The sequence below is a fragment of the Giraffa tippelskirchi genome, chromosome 3 (genome assembly GCF_054371585.1).
Source record: "Giraffa tippelskirchi isolate mGirTip1 chromosome 3, T2T-mGirTip1v1.2.pri, whole genome shotgun sequence".
In the NCBI taxonomy this organism is placed as follows: domain Eukaryota; kingdom Metazoa; phylum Chordata; class Mammalia; order Artiodactyla; family Giraffidae; genus Giraffa; species Giraffa tippelskirchi.
In genome coordinates, this window is record NC_137277.1 from 70,273,268 (window position 1) to 70,291,347 (window position 18,080).

The 18,080-nt window shown below is 37.4% G+C and overlaps 1 protein-coding gene across 1 annotated transcript in view; it reads right to left on the bottom strand.

The window, feature by feature from the left end:
• Nucleotides 1–806: 806 nt before the first annotated feature.
• Nucleotides 807–18,080, bottom strand: part of COL3A1 (collagen type III alpha 1 chain) — a 40,150-nt gene continuing 22,876 nt past the window's right edge. Inside the window, exons 23-51 of the mRNA XM_081581418.1 lie at nt 17,938–17,991; nt 17,684–17,782; nt 17,300–17,353; nt 16,939–16,992; nt 16,558–16,611; nt 16,054–16,107; nt 15,668–15,712; nt 15,030–15,128; nt 14,832–14,939; nt 14,568–14,621; nt 13,065–13,118; nt 12,929–12,982; nt 12,155–12,208; nt 11,071–11,178; nt 10,573–10,626; nt 9,968–10,021; nt 9,609–9,770; nt 9,386–9,493; nt 8,300–8,407; nt 7,407–7,460; nt 7,179–7,286; nt 6,638–6,691; nt 6,140–6,247; nt 5,791–5,844; nt 5,587–5,694; nt 4,387–4,684; nt 3,253–3,440; nt 2,645–2,887; nt 807–1,913 (exon numbers count right to left, since the gene is read on the bottom strand). Of these exons, the coding sequence (XP_081437544.1) occupies nt 1,767–1,913; nt 2,645–2,887; nt 3,253–3,440; nt 4,387–4,684; nt 5,587–5,694; nt 5,791–5,844; nt 6,140–6,247; nt 6,638–6,691; nt 7,179–7,286; nt 7,407–7,460; nt 8,300–8,407; nt 9,386–9,493; nt 9,609–9,770; nt 9,968–10,021; nt 10,573–10,626; nt 11,071–11,178; nt 12,155–12,208; nt 12,929–12,982; nt 13,065–13,118; nt 14,568–14,621; nt 14,832–14,939; nt 15,030–15,128; nt 15,668–15,712; nt 16,054–16,107; nt 16,558–16,611; nt 16,939–16,992; nt 17,300–17,353; nt 17,684–17,782; nt 17,938–17,991 (2,793 nt within the window). The 3' untranslated portion in view covers nt 807–1,766. The remainder of the gene's footprint in view (nt 1,914–2,644; nt 2,888–3,252; nt 3,441–4,386; nt 4,685–5,586; nt 5,695–5,790; nt 5,845–6,139; nt 6,248–6,637; nt 6,692–7,178; nt 7,287–7,406; nt 7,461–8,299; nt 8,408–9,385; nt 9,494–9,608; nt 9,771–9,967; nt 10,022–10,572; nt 10,627–11,070; nt 11,179–12,154; nt 12,209–12,928; nt 12,983–13,064; nt 13,119–14,567; nt 14,622–14,831; nt 14,940–15,029; nt 15,129–15,667; nt 15,713–16,053; nt 16,108–16,557; nt 16,612–16,938; nt 16,993–17,299; nt 17,354–17,683; nt 17,783–17,937; nt 17,992–18,080) is intronic.

Consider the following 18,080-nt stretch of genomic DNA (forward strand, 5'->3'; position numbering starts at 1 on the left):
AAGTGAACGACAGAGGATAAAATGGCTGGATGGCATCACCGACTTGATGGACATGAGTCTGAGCAAGCTCTGGGAGTTGGTGATGGACAGGGAAGCCTGGCGTGCTGCAGTCCATGGGGTTGCAAAGAGTCGGTCACAACTGAGTGACTGAACTGAACTGAACTGAGCTGAGCTTGGAGGATAGGTGGACAAAGAGTCTTGACATATGATTGATGGGATTTTTATTTTTGAAAGTATTATTATTAACCATAGAGTGAATACATTTCAAACTATAAAGTCAGGTATGTAAGATGATACTACTATTATTTATAGTAGCTAAAAAATTAATAACTTGTTGGTGGAGAAAATTAATAACTTGCATTGCCCTGACCCAAGAAGGCAATGAGGTGGTGTTTAGAAGTGGTAGAAAAAGCCTAACCTTGCAATTATTCTCAATATTAAAGTCTGTTTTGCTAAACCCAGCTTACTTTCTTCTAAATTACCAGAAATATCCTCCTTTATTACTCCCACTTTAGGGACTTGCTAATTTACCATGTTACTATTTCCAGGGATTGTGTCAAATAGAAGCCCTCGGTTTTCAACATGTCCCAAGGAGGTCTACTAAATATGATCTAAAAATCTGCAAGATTCCCCATTGAGCATTATCTCTCCTTTCATCATGAGTTATATTATCTCATATTCCTGAAGGAACATTATTGCATTATTAAGCGAGAGGGCTAAGACTCAATATGCTTTTTCCAGGAAAAATCACTGGAGCTCCTGAGTGCAAACATACGTCTATGAAAAGTTGACAAAAACCAGGAATGTTTTATTATGATCTTTTATTATGGGTGTCTGTCAGAAAAAAAGATCAACAACCACATACAAGCTTACAAAGTTTAATTTCAACACATTCTCTGTGTTACTGTGACAAAAGCAGCCCCTTTATTAGTTTTTTGTTGTTGTTGACTTTCACAGGATGCAGGGAAAGTGTCTCCTGCAGTGATACACCAAGAAACATTTTTGACAGGAGACAAGTACAGATGGTGCATCTATGTTTTGAATGCAAGGCAACAATTCTGACCTAGAGTTTTAAAAGTGAAAGTACATTAGCACCAGAACACGTGTCTTTAAAGACTTGCCAAATATTGGTAAACTTGACCAGCAATGACCAGAAAAAAGAAAAGCACCTTTAAAAGCAGATGATATTCAACATTAATTATGGCTTCAAAACTATTTCTTTAAATTCTTGCACTACATTCTACTCTTTTTTAAACCAATATTTTAGGAACTTAATCAGTGAAGTTTATAAGTATTGGCATTTTATACAAATTTTTTCATCTTCTGGGACTTAGAGAATTCATTTATGTTTCTGACCAGGTTGAGGTAGTTGAAACAGGAAGTTCTTTTCTAATTTCTTGTTTGACTGTTTCAGAAGAAAGGTAATCTTTTAATGGTAAGCACCGTCATTGCTCTGAAAATGGGCTAGGATTAAAAGAATGTAACGCAGTGTAATTGGAAGAGTGTTGAAGTTTATTTATTATAGCACCATTGAGACATTTTGAAACTGGAATTGGTAAAAAAATAGAACAATAAGCATTTGAACTGTATTTGGTGTAATAGCAAAAAAAAAAAAAATCCTTTTTTGGTCAAATTACACTTTTTTCCCAAAAATTTTGGAAATAAATAACTGGAACTTGGTCACTTGTACTGGCTGACAAGATTAGAACAAAAGGAACACATATGGAGTGTGAAGCTTTTTTCTGGGATTTTGGATAGAGTTTGGTTTATAAAAAGCAAACGGGGCCAATGTCCGCACCAAATTCTTGATCAGGACCACCGATATCATAGGGTGCAATATCTATAATAGGTAGTCTGACGGCCTTGCGTGTTTGATATTGGAAGACTGTTGTGCCCCATTCCCCAGTGTGTTTCTGTAAAAAAAAGAACAAATAAAAAAATGTAAGTGACAATGACATTACAATTACTTAGTTTTTCTGATGAAGTTTTAAACATATTTTGCTTAAAGGGAGTTACCAACTTGCGATGTTATCTTCTATACATATGAGACTTGCTCCAGTTCAAAGTGATAATCCTCCCAGCAGATAAACCATATCATTAACCAAAAGCCTTACAGTACTTCAGGGTAAACCCAACAGGGAGATTGCCACAGGCTAGCCTTCTCAGAAACCTCAGTTCTTATCATTGCTACCAGATAGAGAGCTAGTTTACCAAGAAGTAGATAGATCTCTTACATTGGAACTGGTGAGATATTATTAATATCAGGAGTGAATTCTCCTTCTGTTCATAAATGATAATAACAAAGGGTTGATTAAAAATTAAAAACAGATTTTAGATTGCGATCCTATGATGGCAGTTATGTAGAATGGATAGTAACCATCTAAATTATCTGATAAAGTTTATATCATGGGTTTAAATTTCAATTGCTGTCACAGCAACTAGTTTTCACCTGGAGGTTGAGAAGATGAACTCATTGTTTGTGACTTTAACCTTCCCTGGAATGAATCAGTATTCAATGTAACTCACACTGAATGCCATCTTTTGTTCACACTCATTATTTTTATTCCTTCTTTTAAAAATAGCATGATTAAATGAACAAGCTGAGCTCATCATAAGGCATGCTTATAAAAATGCTTATACTTACAGTGCAACCATCCTCCAGAACTGTGTATGTGAATTTGCTATTTCCTTCAGCCTTGAATTCACCTTCATTTGACCCCATCAGCCTCAAGGCTTTCTTTACATTCCCACTGGCATGATCCATGTATGCAATACTATTCTTGCAGTGATATGTGATGTTCTGAGAGGCCCGGCTGGAGAGAAGTCGGAGGAATGCCAGCTGGACATCGAGGACATCTTCAGGAAGTTCAGGATTGCCATAGCTAAACTGTGGTAGGGAACAAATAAAGCTGATCAAACATTTTAGCTGCAATTAGACCTAATGGATTTATACAGAGAGTATGGTCACTATAATGTAAATTGTTTATGTATTTTATCTATGACTGTTTATTGCATGTATAACATACAATGTCAGAGTAAAGAAGATCTTAAATTTGAAAGAAAGGTGATTGTGTATTAAGAATCATTGAATCTAATTTAGCTTTGAGAAACAAGTTATAATAGCTCCCTGAGTATATACAATCTTTTGCACTTTTCTATTTATTAACTATCTTTGCTTTGTGATGAACAAACGGGAGGAACAAAAAATTAGGAAAGCAAAGATAAATCTTAAAATGGCATATCTTTTCTTACCTGAAAACCACCTTCCATGGATTCTCCAAACCAAACATGTTTCTTCTCAGCACCAGAATCTGTCCACCAGTTCTTCCGTGGGATAGTCAAAGGACTGGCATTTATGCACGTTTCACCAGTTTCCATGTTACAATAGACTTTAATAGCATCCAATTTGCAACCTTGGTTCGGATCAACCCAATATTCACCTGAATAGTCACAAAAAGAACAATGGAATTCGTTATAAAGCCCACTAATGGGATTTGGGCCAAAATGATTTTGTAAGGCATTCATACTATAGTCCATGGCACCCCACTCCAGTACTCTTGCCTGGAGAATCCCATGGACGGAGGAGCCTGGTAGGTTACAGTCCATGGGGTCGCTAAGAGTCAGACATGACTGAGCGACTTCACTTTCACTTTTCCCTTTCATGCACTGGAGAAGGAAATGGCAACCCACTCCAGTATTCTTGCCTGGAGAATCCCAGGGATGGTGCAGCCTGTTGGGCTGCCGTCTATGGGGTCGCACAGAGTCGGACACGACTGAAGCGACTTAGCAGCAGCAGCAGCATAGTCCATCCAGTCTCAAGGAGTCGGACACAACTGGAGTGACTGAGTGAGGCATTCACAATGCTGACTGCCAATGTATTTGTTTTTTACATATTTCTACTTTTAGTGTAACATAATAGTGGAACTTCTAGATAGTTTCTTAATTTGAAAAATTTAGTAATTAGATCATTATAAAAACTGTTTCAATGAATATAGGTTACAATGATTAAATTGCAAATTATGCCTGCATCAAATTACAAATATTTGATCCTGAGAACATAGTGATATATGTTGTTTATAACTCAAATAACTTTGTGATGATATGAAGAAATGTGCCCAAACATGATTTGTTTTAAAATCTCTACAAAATTGTCTTTAAATTTTCCTATAATGGAATATTTTGAATTTATGTTACAGTTTAACTACACCTACAAAATTCATGTTTTCTTACAACATCAAGGAGTTTCAATTCAACTAACACTATTTAAGGATTATTCCTACTATATAAGATCTTCTACTCACAATAAAATTTCCTTTTCCCTAATCTTGAATACAGGCAGTTTTCTGTTATCCTGTTGCTATGAGTGTGAAAGTTTCCCCAACATACCACTCTGGAGTTCAGGATGGCAGAATTTCAGGTCTCTGCAGTTCCTAGCAGGGTTTTTACGGGAACCGTCAGGACTAATGAGGCTTTCTATTTGTCCATTGACTGATTTGAGTGAGGTCATAATCTCATCGGTGTTGATTTTGAAATCCATCATCGGTTCATCTCCATAATATGGGGCAAAACCACCAGCTTTCTCGCCTCCAATGCCAGCAATGGCAGCGGCCCCAGCACCACAACATGGGCCAGGGGCACCAGGAGGTCCAGGGGGACCTGGTTGTCCTGGGTGGCCTGGGGAGCCCTAGAAGGAGTAAGAACACACATTGCTGACGTGTAAGAACTAACGTCACTGATATGCAAGAACATACGTCAGTAACGTGAACTTGTTTGGTATCCACTGAAAAAATACATTGCTAGCCCAAGAAAATGTCTTACAAAGAATTAATACATTGCATCAGCATAATTATTTCAATACAAGTTTACTTGGGTTGTTTTTTGATAGAATATTAACCAATTTATAACTATAATCAAGTATTATGAAGTTTATTGTGTTCTACTGTATAGGAAGAAGTGGTGTTAGATCACAAAATTTTACTCTTTCGTGTTTTCTTCTAAGATGTAAGCAATTCTAATGCTGACATGTCAGAGGAGTTATGATCAGGAAACCTAGATTCTGATCCCAGATTTATCATTAACCTTGTGGTTTGGGGTTAACCACTTAACTTTGTGTTTAATTGTGTAACTTGTGGGGATAATAGTTTTTCTTCTGTTTACCCCAAAGGTGTGGCATAGGAATGTATTAGAAATGATGGTGTAAGTAGCAAAACAGGAATAATCACTGAAGCTGTTTGAGCAGTGGAATGTATCAGTACTTTAAACCTGTCATTATGATGATCATAGTATATGAGATCAGCACTGGCAGAGTTCTTTTTATTGACTGAGCGCTGTTTTTATTCTGATATAACTGTTATCTGATGAGACTGTAAGGAAGGTTTTCTTTTTTTCTCCATGTTGTTAGCAGTGTGATGGAGAAAGTTTTCATGCGGTGGAGAATGTCCTAAAGTCATTGTTCAGTTCTTAAATTAAGTTTGGTAATTGTATTGTGTTTAACTCGCTATTTCAATTTTAAAATATTGCGAAGTATTGCTGAAAATGTGCAGATTATAGCAAATTAAATACACATGTTTATAAGTAATGTCTTACCTCAGATCCTCTTTCACCTCTGTTACCTCGAGGCCCTGGTGGTCCAATGGGACCAGGGTGTCCACTTGTTCCATCCTTGCCAGGGGGGCCACTGGGTCCAACAGGTCCCTAAGAGATGATCATGATATCACAATGCTAGAATACTTCCCTGCAGTGCAAAAATTTTAAAGCATGGAACTTCTAATATCTTTCTCTTATACATACTCTGGGGCCTGCAGGTCCTGGACTACCAACTGCACCTTGGTGACCAGCGGGACCCTGAAAGGAAAGGAAGGTGAATTTGAGTGATGCCTTTTAAAAAGCTCAGGAAACTGTATTTTCAAGATCAGATCAAGAAACTTGAGGATCAATATAAAACATGAGTTCTTTTTCTTTATTCTCCCCATTGTCTCATGCCTACTGCTATTTCAAATAAGCCCTTAAACTGATTTCTAATCTCTTGTAGCATAGGCTTTCAAAGATGAACATTTTTCTATTATTGATCTCTAGGGTTTACCTATCTCAACACTGAAAATGCATTGAGAGGACTTTCTAACAAAGTGGATGCACTTACTGGAGATCCGGGGGCCCCTGGGTTACCAGGGAATCCGCGATGTCCTTTGATGCCGTTAGCACCACGTTCACCGGTTTCACCTTTGTCACCACGTGGGCCTTGGGGACCCTTCACAATCACATTTCAAATTAGGATCATACACACACACATTGGAAAAACAAATTAGAACTTATAACAATTAAGTCCACTTTATAATATTCTACAAGCTAGAAGTCCCATTGACAGACACGGCATACATGCAAACTATACAAACTGTTGTGGTTGTTTAGATTTTGGACTGAAAACTGTATAGAGCCCCAATAATTGCCATGTATACCCATGGCCCCAAGGGCATTTTAGATACTAAATTGCTTTTTGTTTCATCAAAGGAAAGTTTAAATTTGGTTCCATAGTTATGTATTTATTCATCCCTTTTTCCTGAACATGCTAGAAAATAGACTGTTTCCTACACCATAGAATTAGTTAAAAGAGACAACAAGCAAACAAAAAAAAACTTACAGGAGCACCTCTTGATCCGGCAGGGCCTGGGGCCCCAGAAGGACCAGCAGGGCCCTAAAATAAAAGTAAACAAATGGACAAACACAGGGGGAGGTGTTTACTTTTTGATATAGATTTGTTTTATTTAAATGCTAATCTTTTCATTGTGAGAGAATAATGGTGTGCTTACTGATATTACTGAAAGTTAGTATTACTTTTTCCTTACAAATCCTTGACCTGTTTATAGCTTTACCTCGGGGTCTAAACAGGAAAACTGAGAACATCCTGTTAGTTCAACTATATGTTGACCAAGCAGACATACACTTGGTGTGATTAATACCATTTTGAATTTAAAAAATGAATTCTTCATTGACTACTGCCAGAAACTTCTCGCATATCTTTGTCACCATAGTTGTCTAAGGAATGACTAGCATACAAAACTGTAAAACAAATGACAGTAGATCTTTCGGTTGGTGGATATGCCATACTATCTTCTATCTACTGAGTTATTTATTGCAGAAAATGGATAAGTAAGGAAAGAATGGTGTTCATTAGAACTCACAGTTTCTCCTCTGTCACCGGTCTTTCCAGCTGGACCGATAGGACCAGGAGGGCCTGGGTGACCAGGAGCTCCAGGGGCACCAGGAGAGCCATTTTCACCACGGTCACCCTGTGGACAAGTTCACAGTTCCAAAATTCATTTGATCAGCAGTTATTGCTTTAATTACATCTATTAAAAGGTACAATTAAAACCTACAAAAAAAATTTATTATACTTGTGTTTGTTATACCTTGGTACCTGGAGCTCCATCTCGGCCTGGCAGACCATCTGATCCAGGGTTTCCCTGATTAAAGAAAAAAAATAAGAAAAGAAATCAAATTTTTTGCAACTATTTAAATACCATGGAAGCCGTGCATTCTTAATAGGTAAATTATCATTCCTAAAGAGAATAAAAATTGGTTCTTGGGAGTCAAAAATCTTAGCTGTGACAATGGATGTGGCCCTGAAAGGGTTGACAATGCCTACATAGAGATGCAGTATACCGTGGTACTACAGTTTCAAGGGTGAGAGAGCAAGAAGCGACTAGGAAACTAAAAAGGGCTCTTAGGAGAGAGGTAATAAATAAAACTCGACACAGTAATTTAAGCGGATAATGAAAATCTACAATTTAAGAAAGGACTAATCACAGATAATATACAGAATATTTTTACCCAGAAAGACTGCTGTAAACTGGGACTCTCCCCATTCCCAACTCTTTTGTTTATTTAGCTAAAGATCATATCCTTCTCCATTGATGATCATTCACTGCGTAAATATTAATGAACATGAACATTTAAGGCTGTGATGTAATAAATTGTAATAGAAAGAATATCTATTATAGAGAAAGAAGGTGAACTTTGACATGTGGCAATATTTACACTTTTAGACCCAAGTAAGGCCAATTTGACCCTTGCTTAAATAAGTTATTGAAGGCAAGAGGAGAAGGCAATGACAGAGAATGAGATGATTGGATGGCATTACTGACTCAATGGACATGAATTTGAGAAAACTCCAGGAGATGGTGAAGGACAGGGAAGCCTGGTGTGCTGCAGCCCAGAGGGTCTAAAGCGTCAGACATGCCTTAGTGACTGAACAACAACAACAACGTCACTCATTGGATATTTTCTGAGAACCAGTACTTACATCTCTTCCAGGTTCACCAGCTGCACCAGCCAGACCAGGAAGACCCTGGGGGCCAGGAGGACCACGTTCTCCATTTTGACCACTAGGCCCTGGTTTACCATTTTCACCCTGTGTACAAAGAAATAAAAGAAATTCATATTTCTTTCTAGTAAATCAATTAATATGATACTTTTAGATGTCTTTATTTCCCCAGGGATGAACTTTGTATTATTCAATTCTTATTGAATGTGTTCCTAAAACTATCCCTGCCATGGGAAAAATGCTTTGGGGAACAAACTCCTTGTATTTTCTAACTTGTCCAGTGGACCTGGATACCTGAGTAATTACATTGATTATCATATTAGAATACATCCTAATATGAGGTGCATAAATAGACATGGCTATTGTAAGAAAAAAATAATGATTGATCTTCATGAAACCACAGGTTTATGGTGACCGTTAGAATTAGGTTATATCGAATGTTTGGCTCTATTTAAAGAATATACATTTATTGGATATGTTCATATAAATTGAAGAAACTTAAATGTTATATTTTATTTTCACTATACTATAAATGAGTTTCAGTTTAAAAGGGTGCTCAAAGTGTCAAAATGTAAGCCCTAATAAAATACAATTTTATTACCCTATTTGCTAAATGGATATTTAAGATGCTAAGCACTAGGCTGTTATAGAAGTATCAGTGAAAGAAAGTCAGGAGAATAAAATGAATTGAGTTGATGGATAATTGGTATCAGTTAAAGGAAGCATAGGTCTACAAGCTGATATGATTTTCCTCTTCAAGACTGACAGTCAGCAAATGGAACAATGCTGACAAGTTTCCTAACAGAGGTATTTGAGATGGCAAGATATTTCCTGTGATATGAATCTATTTGAGTTGGTGTTCACAGTTGGTCTATGATGTGCAGTGTTTTTGGATTCCAGAGCCTTTTAATAATATTCACGCTTCCTGAAACTGAAAATATCAAGAATTTACATCTAATTACAGGAAAACGTGTTCATTACATACTTGCTCTGGTTATGTGATGTCTGAAGACTACCAGACTTCATAAGGGAAACAAAGGTCCAGTGAAAGATAGCTACACTCACCTTGATGCCCTGTGGGCCGGGGCTGCCCCTAGCACCTGGCATGCCTGGTGGGCCTGCAAGACCTCGTGCTCCAGTAACTCCTGCAATTCCGAGTGGGCCTGGAGCTCCCTGTTGTGACGGATAATGAAATCTCAGTTACTCTTTATGTGACTATGTTTTCTTCTATTGATTTGTGAGTGAAAATAAAACTGCTGTTAATCAATAGAGCAAAGAAAACACTCACCGGAGGGCCCTGGGCGCCAGGTGCTCCCTTCTCACCTGGTTGACCAGCATCACCCTTTGGTCCAGAGATCCCGGGGCTGCCAGGAGTGCCACTACTACCAGGCGGACCTGGGGGACCATCTTTGCCTGGAGCACCGCTGGTGCCTGGGGGGCCTGGGTTACCCTGCAAAGAAATGTTTGATATTTGAATATTTTAAAATGAAAAAGTACGTTTTTTCTTCCCTCTTTCACCTGGATTCAAATAATTTTATATGGGATTTAATAAAAAGAGAAGTTGCAGTGGATAGGTTTCGCACCCTATGCATATATGAGTACTCTTTATGGAATATATGGCTTAAAATTATTTTAAAAAGTACTTACATTAGCGCCAGGAGGACCAGGAGGACCACGACCACCAGGGAAGCCAGCAGCACCCTGCGAAATGATAAATATACTTTTTTTTTTTTTTTAATTTTTTTTTATTTTTTTATTTTTTTTATTTTTTTAATAAATTTATTTATTTTAGTTGGGGGCTAATTACTTTACAATATTGTAATAGTTTTTGCCATACATTGACATGAATCAGCCATGGGTTTACATGTGTTCCCCTTCCCGGACCCCCCACCCACCTCCCTCCCCATCCCATCCTTCTGGATCATCCCATTGCCCCGGCCCTGAGCCCTTGTCACATGCATCGAACATGGAATGGTGCTCTGTTTCACATATGACAATACTTTTGAATGTCAAAAATCAAGGAGAACAAATAATTAACTACCAAAAACAAATATGAAATGTAAGAAATGTGGTAGGAACTGCATTTTATTCTGAGATTTATGGTTTGTTTTTTCCTCCTGGAATTTACATATAACTCACACATGAATAAGTGATCATAATTTTATACTCTCTTTGGGGCTTTCAAAGCAGTTTTTATACAGATTGACATTAATTAATGCTTTTCAATAATAGTTAAGAAGATCATTACTTACAGGACCACCAGGACTGCCACGTTCACCTTTGACACCTTGGGGGCCCGGGGGACCCTGTATGGAATGGAGATGGAAATGGTTGATAGGAATAGCATCAAAATCACAATTTGGGATTAGCTTTAAGCCTTTGAAAAAATCAGTGACTCTACTTATCATGATAATCATCTCACAACACATACAATCATTGTGTTGTACATTTTAAACTTACACAATGCAATGTTATATGTCAATTATATCTCAATAAACCTGGGGGAAAACACTACAACAGCAATGAGAACCTACATCAAAACACAAAAGCAGTAACTCTCTGAGGACATGAAAATAACTTGATGGAGGTAACTAGATTGTTGGAGCCAAGTTTCAAACTCAGAACTGTATTCCTACGAAAACTGTATTCTCGTCACCATGCCATGGCTAGCTCTCTTGGTGTGAAACATTAAATTATCGACAAACCTAAGTGCTTTCTTTTAGAAGGCGTAGAGAGGGAGAGGTACTCACAGCAGGCCCGGAGCCTCCGGGGGGTCCTGCGGCTCCAGGAGGGCCTCCTTCTCCTTTCTCACCAGGAGCGCCTCTCTCTCCTTTAGCACCAGGCTCACCGTTCTGCCCCTGCATTCAGAACCAAAAGCAGCCTGTGAGCTGACCCCCTTCACGAGGCACTGGGCTTATCCTCATTTTTTTTCTTCAGAAAACAGAATTCTTCATGCAGAGAGATATTTTTAATCTATTTTTAATTTTAAATTAATTTTTAGCGGAGTATAGTTGCTTTATAATGTCATGTTAGCTTCTGCTGTACAGCAAAGTGAATCAGCCACTGTATACATGGATCTCTTCTCGTTTGGATTTTCTTCCCATTTAGGTCACCAAAGAACATTGAGTAGATTTCCCTGTGCTATATAGTAGATTCTTATTGGTTATCTATTTTATACATAGTTGTGGATATATTTAGATGTTGAAATAAAATTGGAACAGTCTCTGAAGACATGGAAGAAACAAAGTCAATGAAAATGTTTCCATGATAAAGATTTCCCTGGTGGTCCTGTGGTTAAGACTCCATGCTTCCACTGCAGGTGGCATGAGTTTGATCCTTGGTTGGGGAACTAAGGTCCCGCACCCCATGTGAAGCCACCAGAAACTAAAAAGAGTTTCCATGACAAAAGAAAATTGTCAAGAAAGTGGTACCATTTACGTTATTTTTCGTAAGGAAGAACCTCTCTCTAAGGATTGTGCATTTCAAAGCAAGCACCAATAAATGCGTTTGAGAAAGATGGGGCTTAGAAGAAATGTTATTTAGTACCATTTAAAAATGGAAGAACTTCAATAAAAACTTTCAGAGCGCTTTAAGTCTAGGAGATCGTGTTAGTCTCATTAATCTGGCGTAAAGGCAGGCCAAGTGTTTTTGTATCCATCTTTTAAACAGTAAGAATAAAGTTTAAAAAAAAATAGGAGGTGGATAAATGAACCCTCATAGGGAATGAGTGGCTGAGATAGACTAGAATTCAGACTTGACTTATTCTCCTACTGTTTTTCAGTGAGATAGTGATTCTGGGCTACGTGACATGCATGTTTTAATGATCATACTTACAGGAGCACCAGGGAAGCCAGCAGGTCCTGGCGGCCCATGTTCGCCTCGCTCACCCTTAAGTGAAAAATATCCTCATTAGTCACAGTGAAACATCTTCCTATTGGGAGCACCTGTCATCCTCTACATCATCTTATCTTTTCCTTTAAGCTAAGGAAAGATAATGTTAGAGTGCAAAGCTAGCAGAGCTTAACTTCTAAAGACCTCTCCATTTTCCAATAAAATTCAAAGTAGCACCAGAACCACTGATTCCTCTGCCTATGACTGCGATATTATTTGTAAGAAAAATAATTTGAGAATTTTGAAGTATTTAAAAAACCTAATTGTATAACTTCTAGAAATGCAAGGATTTTTAAAAATAAAAATAAGTTTAAAGTGTTGGGAAATTATTCAATTAGTTTATTAAAAACATTTACTAAATATCTCTCCTGAGTCTGCAAACCCTGAAGGCAGAGAATTTTAGATCTAGAAGTAGCCTCAGGCAAAGATTCTATGGCTTTAAGAAATACTCTTTTACAAATGCATATTATTACTTATGCAACTTTTATATTTTTCCCAGAATTACTTAGGAAAGATTGCAAGATTTGAAATGGTCTCATAGTCTCTTGTGAATCTTAGCTTTAAGAACTTTGACCTTGCCTTGCAGGTCATATGATGTTAACAGGCAGTATCCCACCATTGAGACTAGGGCCATGGACAGAATTGCTTAAGAGGGAAGCACAGGTAGCTGCTGCCAGTGTGGGGCTAAAATGATGTTAAAATGTCTGTAACACTTACAGGGCCACCACGAGGACCAGCTATACCCGGAAGTCCAGGAGCACCACTTTCACCCTTTAAAAAGAAAAAAAAAATTGTCCTTCATCCAAACAACAACAAAAGACATTTTCTGTTTCTAAACAGTGTTAAGTGTTACCTTATCCCCAGGCTGACCAGCTGGGCCAGGAGGACCAATGGGACCAGTGGGACCCTAAAGAAATAGAAATACACTTTAATATTAAAGATGAACAGCATCATTTTCCTTATTAATCAGAAAGCATATATATGGATATATTGTTCATCTAATAAACTAGATAATGTGGTTTCCTTGATGGCTTGAATTAGATACTCTTTACTCAATGTGTAAATACCACACAGTTTACTAAATATAAGAGTCTATGGATTATATAATTCAGTGGCAATTTATTGATACAGTTTTCTTTCTATTGCAGAAGATAAATAAGACGTGATGTAAGATCTTACAGTCATATCTTTTAAAATTAAAGTGTACTGCTTTATTTAACTGTGTAACAATTCAAAATATTTAATTTAACCACTCAAAGTGTTGTACATATCAAAGTTTTCACACCAAAATTTTCAAATATTAAGGTTTACTTATATTACATAAATAAAATATTAGATTTTAAAACATTGAATGATGGCTTACCCATCTAGTCTGTTAAAAGTGAAGTATTTATGAATTTGTTTAAGGCAACTTCAGTAAAGATAATGTCTATCTAATGGCTAAATTATCATGTTTATTTGCTACAGTCATATCTAGGTGTTCTCTAATGTGAACAAAATTGATTGTAATGTGTTTTTTTAACTTTTATTATGGATTCATGGAAGGTTGCAAAGAAATATACAGGAGAATTATGTGCGTCTTTCTCCCAGCCTCTCTCAGGATTGCATCTTACACAACTATGGTATAGTATCAAAACCAAGAAACTTACATTTGTACAATCCATAGAGTTTTTCAGATTGCACCAGTTACACATGCACTTATTTTTGTGTGTATATGTGTATGTAATTTTTAATGCAATTTTATTTTGTATAACCTTGTGTGACCATCACAATCAAGATATTCAAATATCCAATTACCATAAATACCCCCTTATGTCATCTCTTTATAGTTATATCCATCTCCCTCTCCCCTATTCTTAACTTCTGGCAACCATAAAGCTGTTCCATATCTCAAATGTTTCATGAATGGAATCATGCAGTATGGATCCTTTCGAGATTGACTTTTATCACTCAGCATGATGTCCTTGGTGTCTGTATACGTTGTTGCATGTATCAATGGTTCATTCCTTTTTATTGCTAAGTAGTATATACCATGGAATTTCAATGCTTTTTTTAAATGAAAAATTCCTTCATGAGCAGTATTGATTATCTTGGATTTTAGTGAATTACTGTGACTTCAGCTTGTAATATTTATCATACTTTTGAGATTTTTCCATTCTCAGGTCATTGCTGAACTGTTAGAGATAGAAATCAGGAATTTTAACAATCATGTTATTTAGTTCTTTTTAATGCCCTGAAGGTGGCAAAGTATGATCTAACTTATCATGAGGAGTTTTTGGAAAAAATAAGTTGAGGTGAAGGGCTGTTCCATACTACATAAAGATAAATTTTGCTTCTCCCCAATTTGAGTACTCACCCTTGGACCATCCTTCCCTGGAGCACCATCAGCCCCTGAACTGCCAGGATCACCCTGTCAAATAAAAAACAACAGCAACAGATGAGAGGCATCTCCAATGAAAACATGACAAAACGAGGAGCAGCCCTCAAGATTCACTGCAATGTATCGTAGGTGTTCCGATTAAAACGTTTCTCTAGAAATGGATTACTTTCCAGTAATGTTGCCTTCCTTTAACCAAAAAAGTCTGCCGTATTACGTAATTAACAGAAAATAGGTTGGTACCTTGTCACCCTTTGAACCAGGGCCTCCAGGACCCCCTCTTTCTCCAGGCATTCCTTGCAGACCAGGTGTACCAGCAGAACCAGGTGGCCCAGGGGGGCCAGCGGCCCCCTGAAATTAAAGGAGAAATCGTAACTCCCAAGAAAGAAGTGGAATGCACTTTGTCAAATCTCAGTGAATAAAACTGGGTGGGGGAGTTACCTTTCCTCCTTCGGGACCAGGGGGGCCAGCTCCACCTCTAGGTCCAGGGGGCCCTCCTGCTCCAGGAGGTCCGCGTTCCCCAGGAGCTCCAGAATCACCCTGTAGGGGAAACAGAAAATCCCTGTTAGGAAACTCAGGCTTAAAACCAAACAAAAACACCCTAGATTGTATTATTTTGATACAGACCACAATGCTTTTAACTTTTGAATAATCTGGAAATTTCAATAGTTATAAACTGCGTTTGATCAGTTGAGTGAGAAGTGGAAACTTAAAATGAGTTAATCTAAGCAAAGGAATTTTTATACCTGGCCTGATGAGCTAGCTTTGACACTATTATTATTATTTTATCATGAGGGGAAAATTTCAAAGTTTTTCTATCAAAACAGTTTTCCTGTAGAGAACCAATGCACTAGGAAGGTTTTCTTTTGAAATTTCAGGCCCATAGGTGACTCTACTTTGTTTATTCATGTCAGAAAATTTAATTTTCCAGATGATGCAAATTTAATGTATTGGAAATGTCTTGGATTACCCTAAATGTATCCATCAAACATTTTCAATATTGTGCTTCTAAAAAAGAAATGTTTTGGCTTGATATCTAAAAATGCTGAAGAAATAAGAAAGTAAGTTGAAATATTTACCTTGCCTCCTGGAATTCCAGGTGCACCAGCCTCCCCCTTTGGACCCTAGGACAGTGAGGACATTGCATGATTAGGCTTCTATCAGAATGTATGTTATATAAATAAATAAGCAAAATACACACTTGACTTGTTCAATTTATCCAGTCATGAGCTATATTCTCTTCCTTTGGGTCCTTTTATGATAAAATTCAAACTTTTCATGGAATAGTTATGATTGAATAATTTTTCTTTGTTATGTTAATGAACTAACAAATAACATTTGTTATTTCAAAACTAATGTTAAAACTCATATACCGTGGCATGAAAATATGAAAGCTAATCATTTATAAATGATTATTGTTTATCCTTTTGGCTTCTGAGTTTTGAAAACATGACATGCAACTTACAGGTTCACCAGGTTTTCCATTTTCTCCTGGGGGACCACTTGTTCCAGGCAAGCCCTATAGAGAATCATATTTGTATTGTAAATCACTTCAAACGTTGATTATAGGAAAGCTTCTCTTAAGTAAGTATGTTTCTGTAAAGTATTCAAAAAATGGTTCTAGCAGTCTTTTTAGGTGTAGAAAATTTGAAGCCCTCAAAATCCTGTGACAGAGAGGTGAAACCTATGTTCATCTCCCTCTATTCTTTCTGTTGTTATATATAAAAATGAATTATGATTAGATGAATTTAGCTATATACATTTAAATTACAATAAAAATAAATATAAGCATATTGAATTATGTGAACTTCAAAGTAGAAGTCAGATGCACACATTTTAAGCTTAAGGTGAATTATCTTTCAGTGTCACCAAAAAAATTGAAGTGTTGATTAACTTAACAAATATAGCTATCAAAGGAAACTACCGATAAAAATAGGGGCCCAATGACATTTAATTAACAAATTCTTACTTGTAATCCTTGTGGACCAGGGGGTCCTGTGTCTCCTTTGTCACCAGAAGGCCCCTATGTAAAAAAATACGAGATGCTTCACTATAGAATATCCTTTCATATTAGTCTACATATTTTTCATCTCATCAGGCCAATTGCTTAATTTAAAAATTAATAGTATGAAGGAAGGCAGAGTCTGGCTTGTGGAAGTGGTGTAAGGAAGACATGTACAGCACAAACTTTACTCAATGTCAGTATTTAGCTAGCTGATTAAATAAACAATCTTCATAATTGCTTTGGTGAACTATAACAATACAGTGTTAGAGACTGTATAATTCCCAAAGTCTTCCCTCAGGCCCACTCCCATCCACTTCCATTTCCAATTCATGTGAGGAAACTTACGGTAGGTCCTGGAGGACCCTGAGGTCCAGTCTCACCATTCTTTCCAGCAGGACCCTAAAAAAAAGCAGTTACAGAAGCAGAGATAAAGAAAACAGAAGTCGTAGGGTTGGAGAGAAATGCCTCTAATACAACAGGTGTCCTCAACCTCCAGGATCTAATGCCTGATGACCTCAAGTGGAGCTTATGTAATAATAATAGAAATGAAGTGCACAATAAATTCAATGTATTTGAATTATCCCCAAACCATCCCCTCTCCCTAGGTCTTTGGAAAAAATTGTCTTCCATGAAACTGGTCCCTGGGGCCAAAAAGGTTGGGGAGCACTGTCAGAGGACTGGAAATGAGTGGATAAAAGCTACATACCTGAGGGCCAGGACCTCCAGGGCCACCTCGTTCTCCATTTTTTCCAGGGGCACCCTAAAGAAGTAGCCAGTATTTACTAAATCTCAAAAGGAAATTATTCTTTATACTGTTCCCTCATGTTTTTGATCTGCCCCTTACTCACACATGTATATATCCCCAACTGAAAACTCCTTTCTAGACTAGGCTTCCATAAATGTTCTGCTCTTTGCCTGGAACTCCAAAAAATACTTTAGCTCCCTTCTCATACGGTAGAGGGAAGCCTCTTTCTCATAGACTCTTCTGTGCTTTGAAGTGGAAATCAGTTTGGGGCCATCTGCACCCCCATATGGAAAATAAAAGGACTTCCATCAACTATTTATTGAAGAAATGAAGGAAGGAACTCACATCATTTCCTTTAGGACCAGGGAAGCCCATGACGCCAGGCTGACCTCGCGGGCCAGGCGAACCTGGAGGACCGGGTCGACCAGTTTCTCCTTGGCTTCCCTAATAAGAAAAAATTATATTAATAGAAATTTCAAAAGATCTGATAAAATATGCAATGTACATACTAAAGCTATACAATATAATGAAGGCTAGTCCAAATTGTGCGTTTAATCATTCTCTGGACTTGTAAAATGAGATGTTGAAAATGTACTTACAGGAGGCCCTGGTTTCCCATCACTGCCTGGTCCTCCAGGGCTACCAGGAATACCCTAAAATGAAGAAGTCAGTCAGTCAACTGATTTAGAAATGATAATTTAAAAAAAAACTAAAAAATCTATCTATCTATAAAATTTTGAGA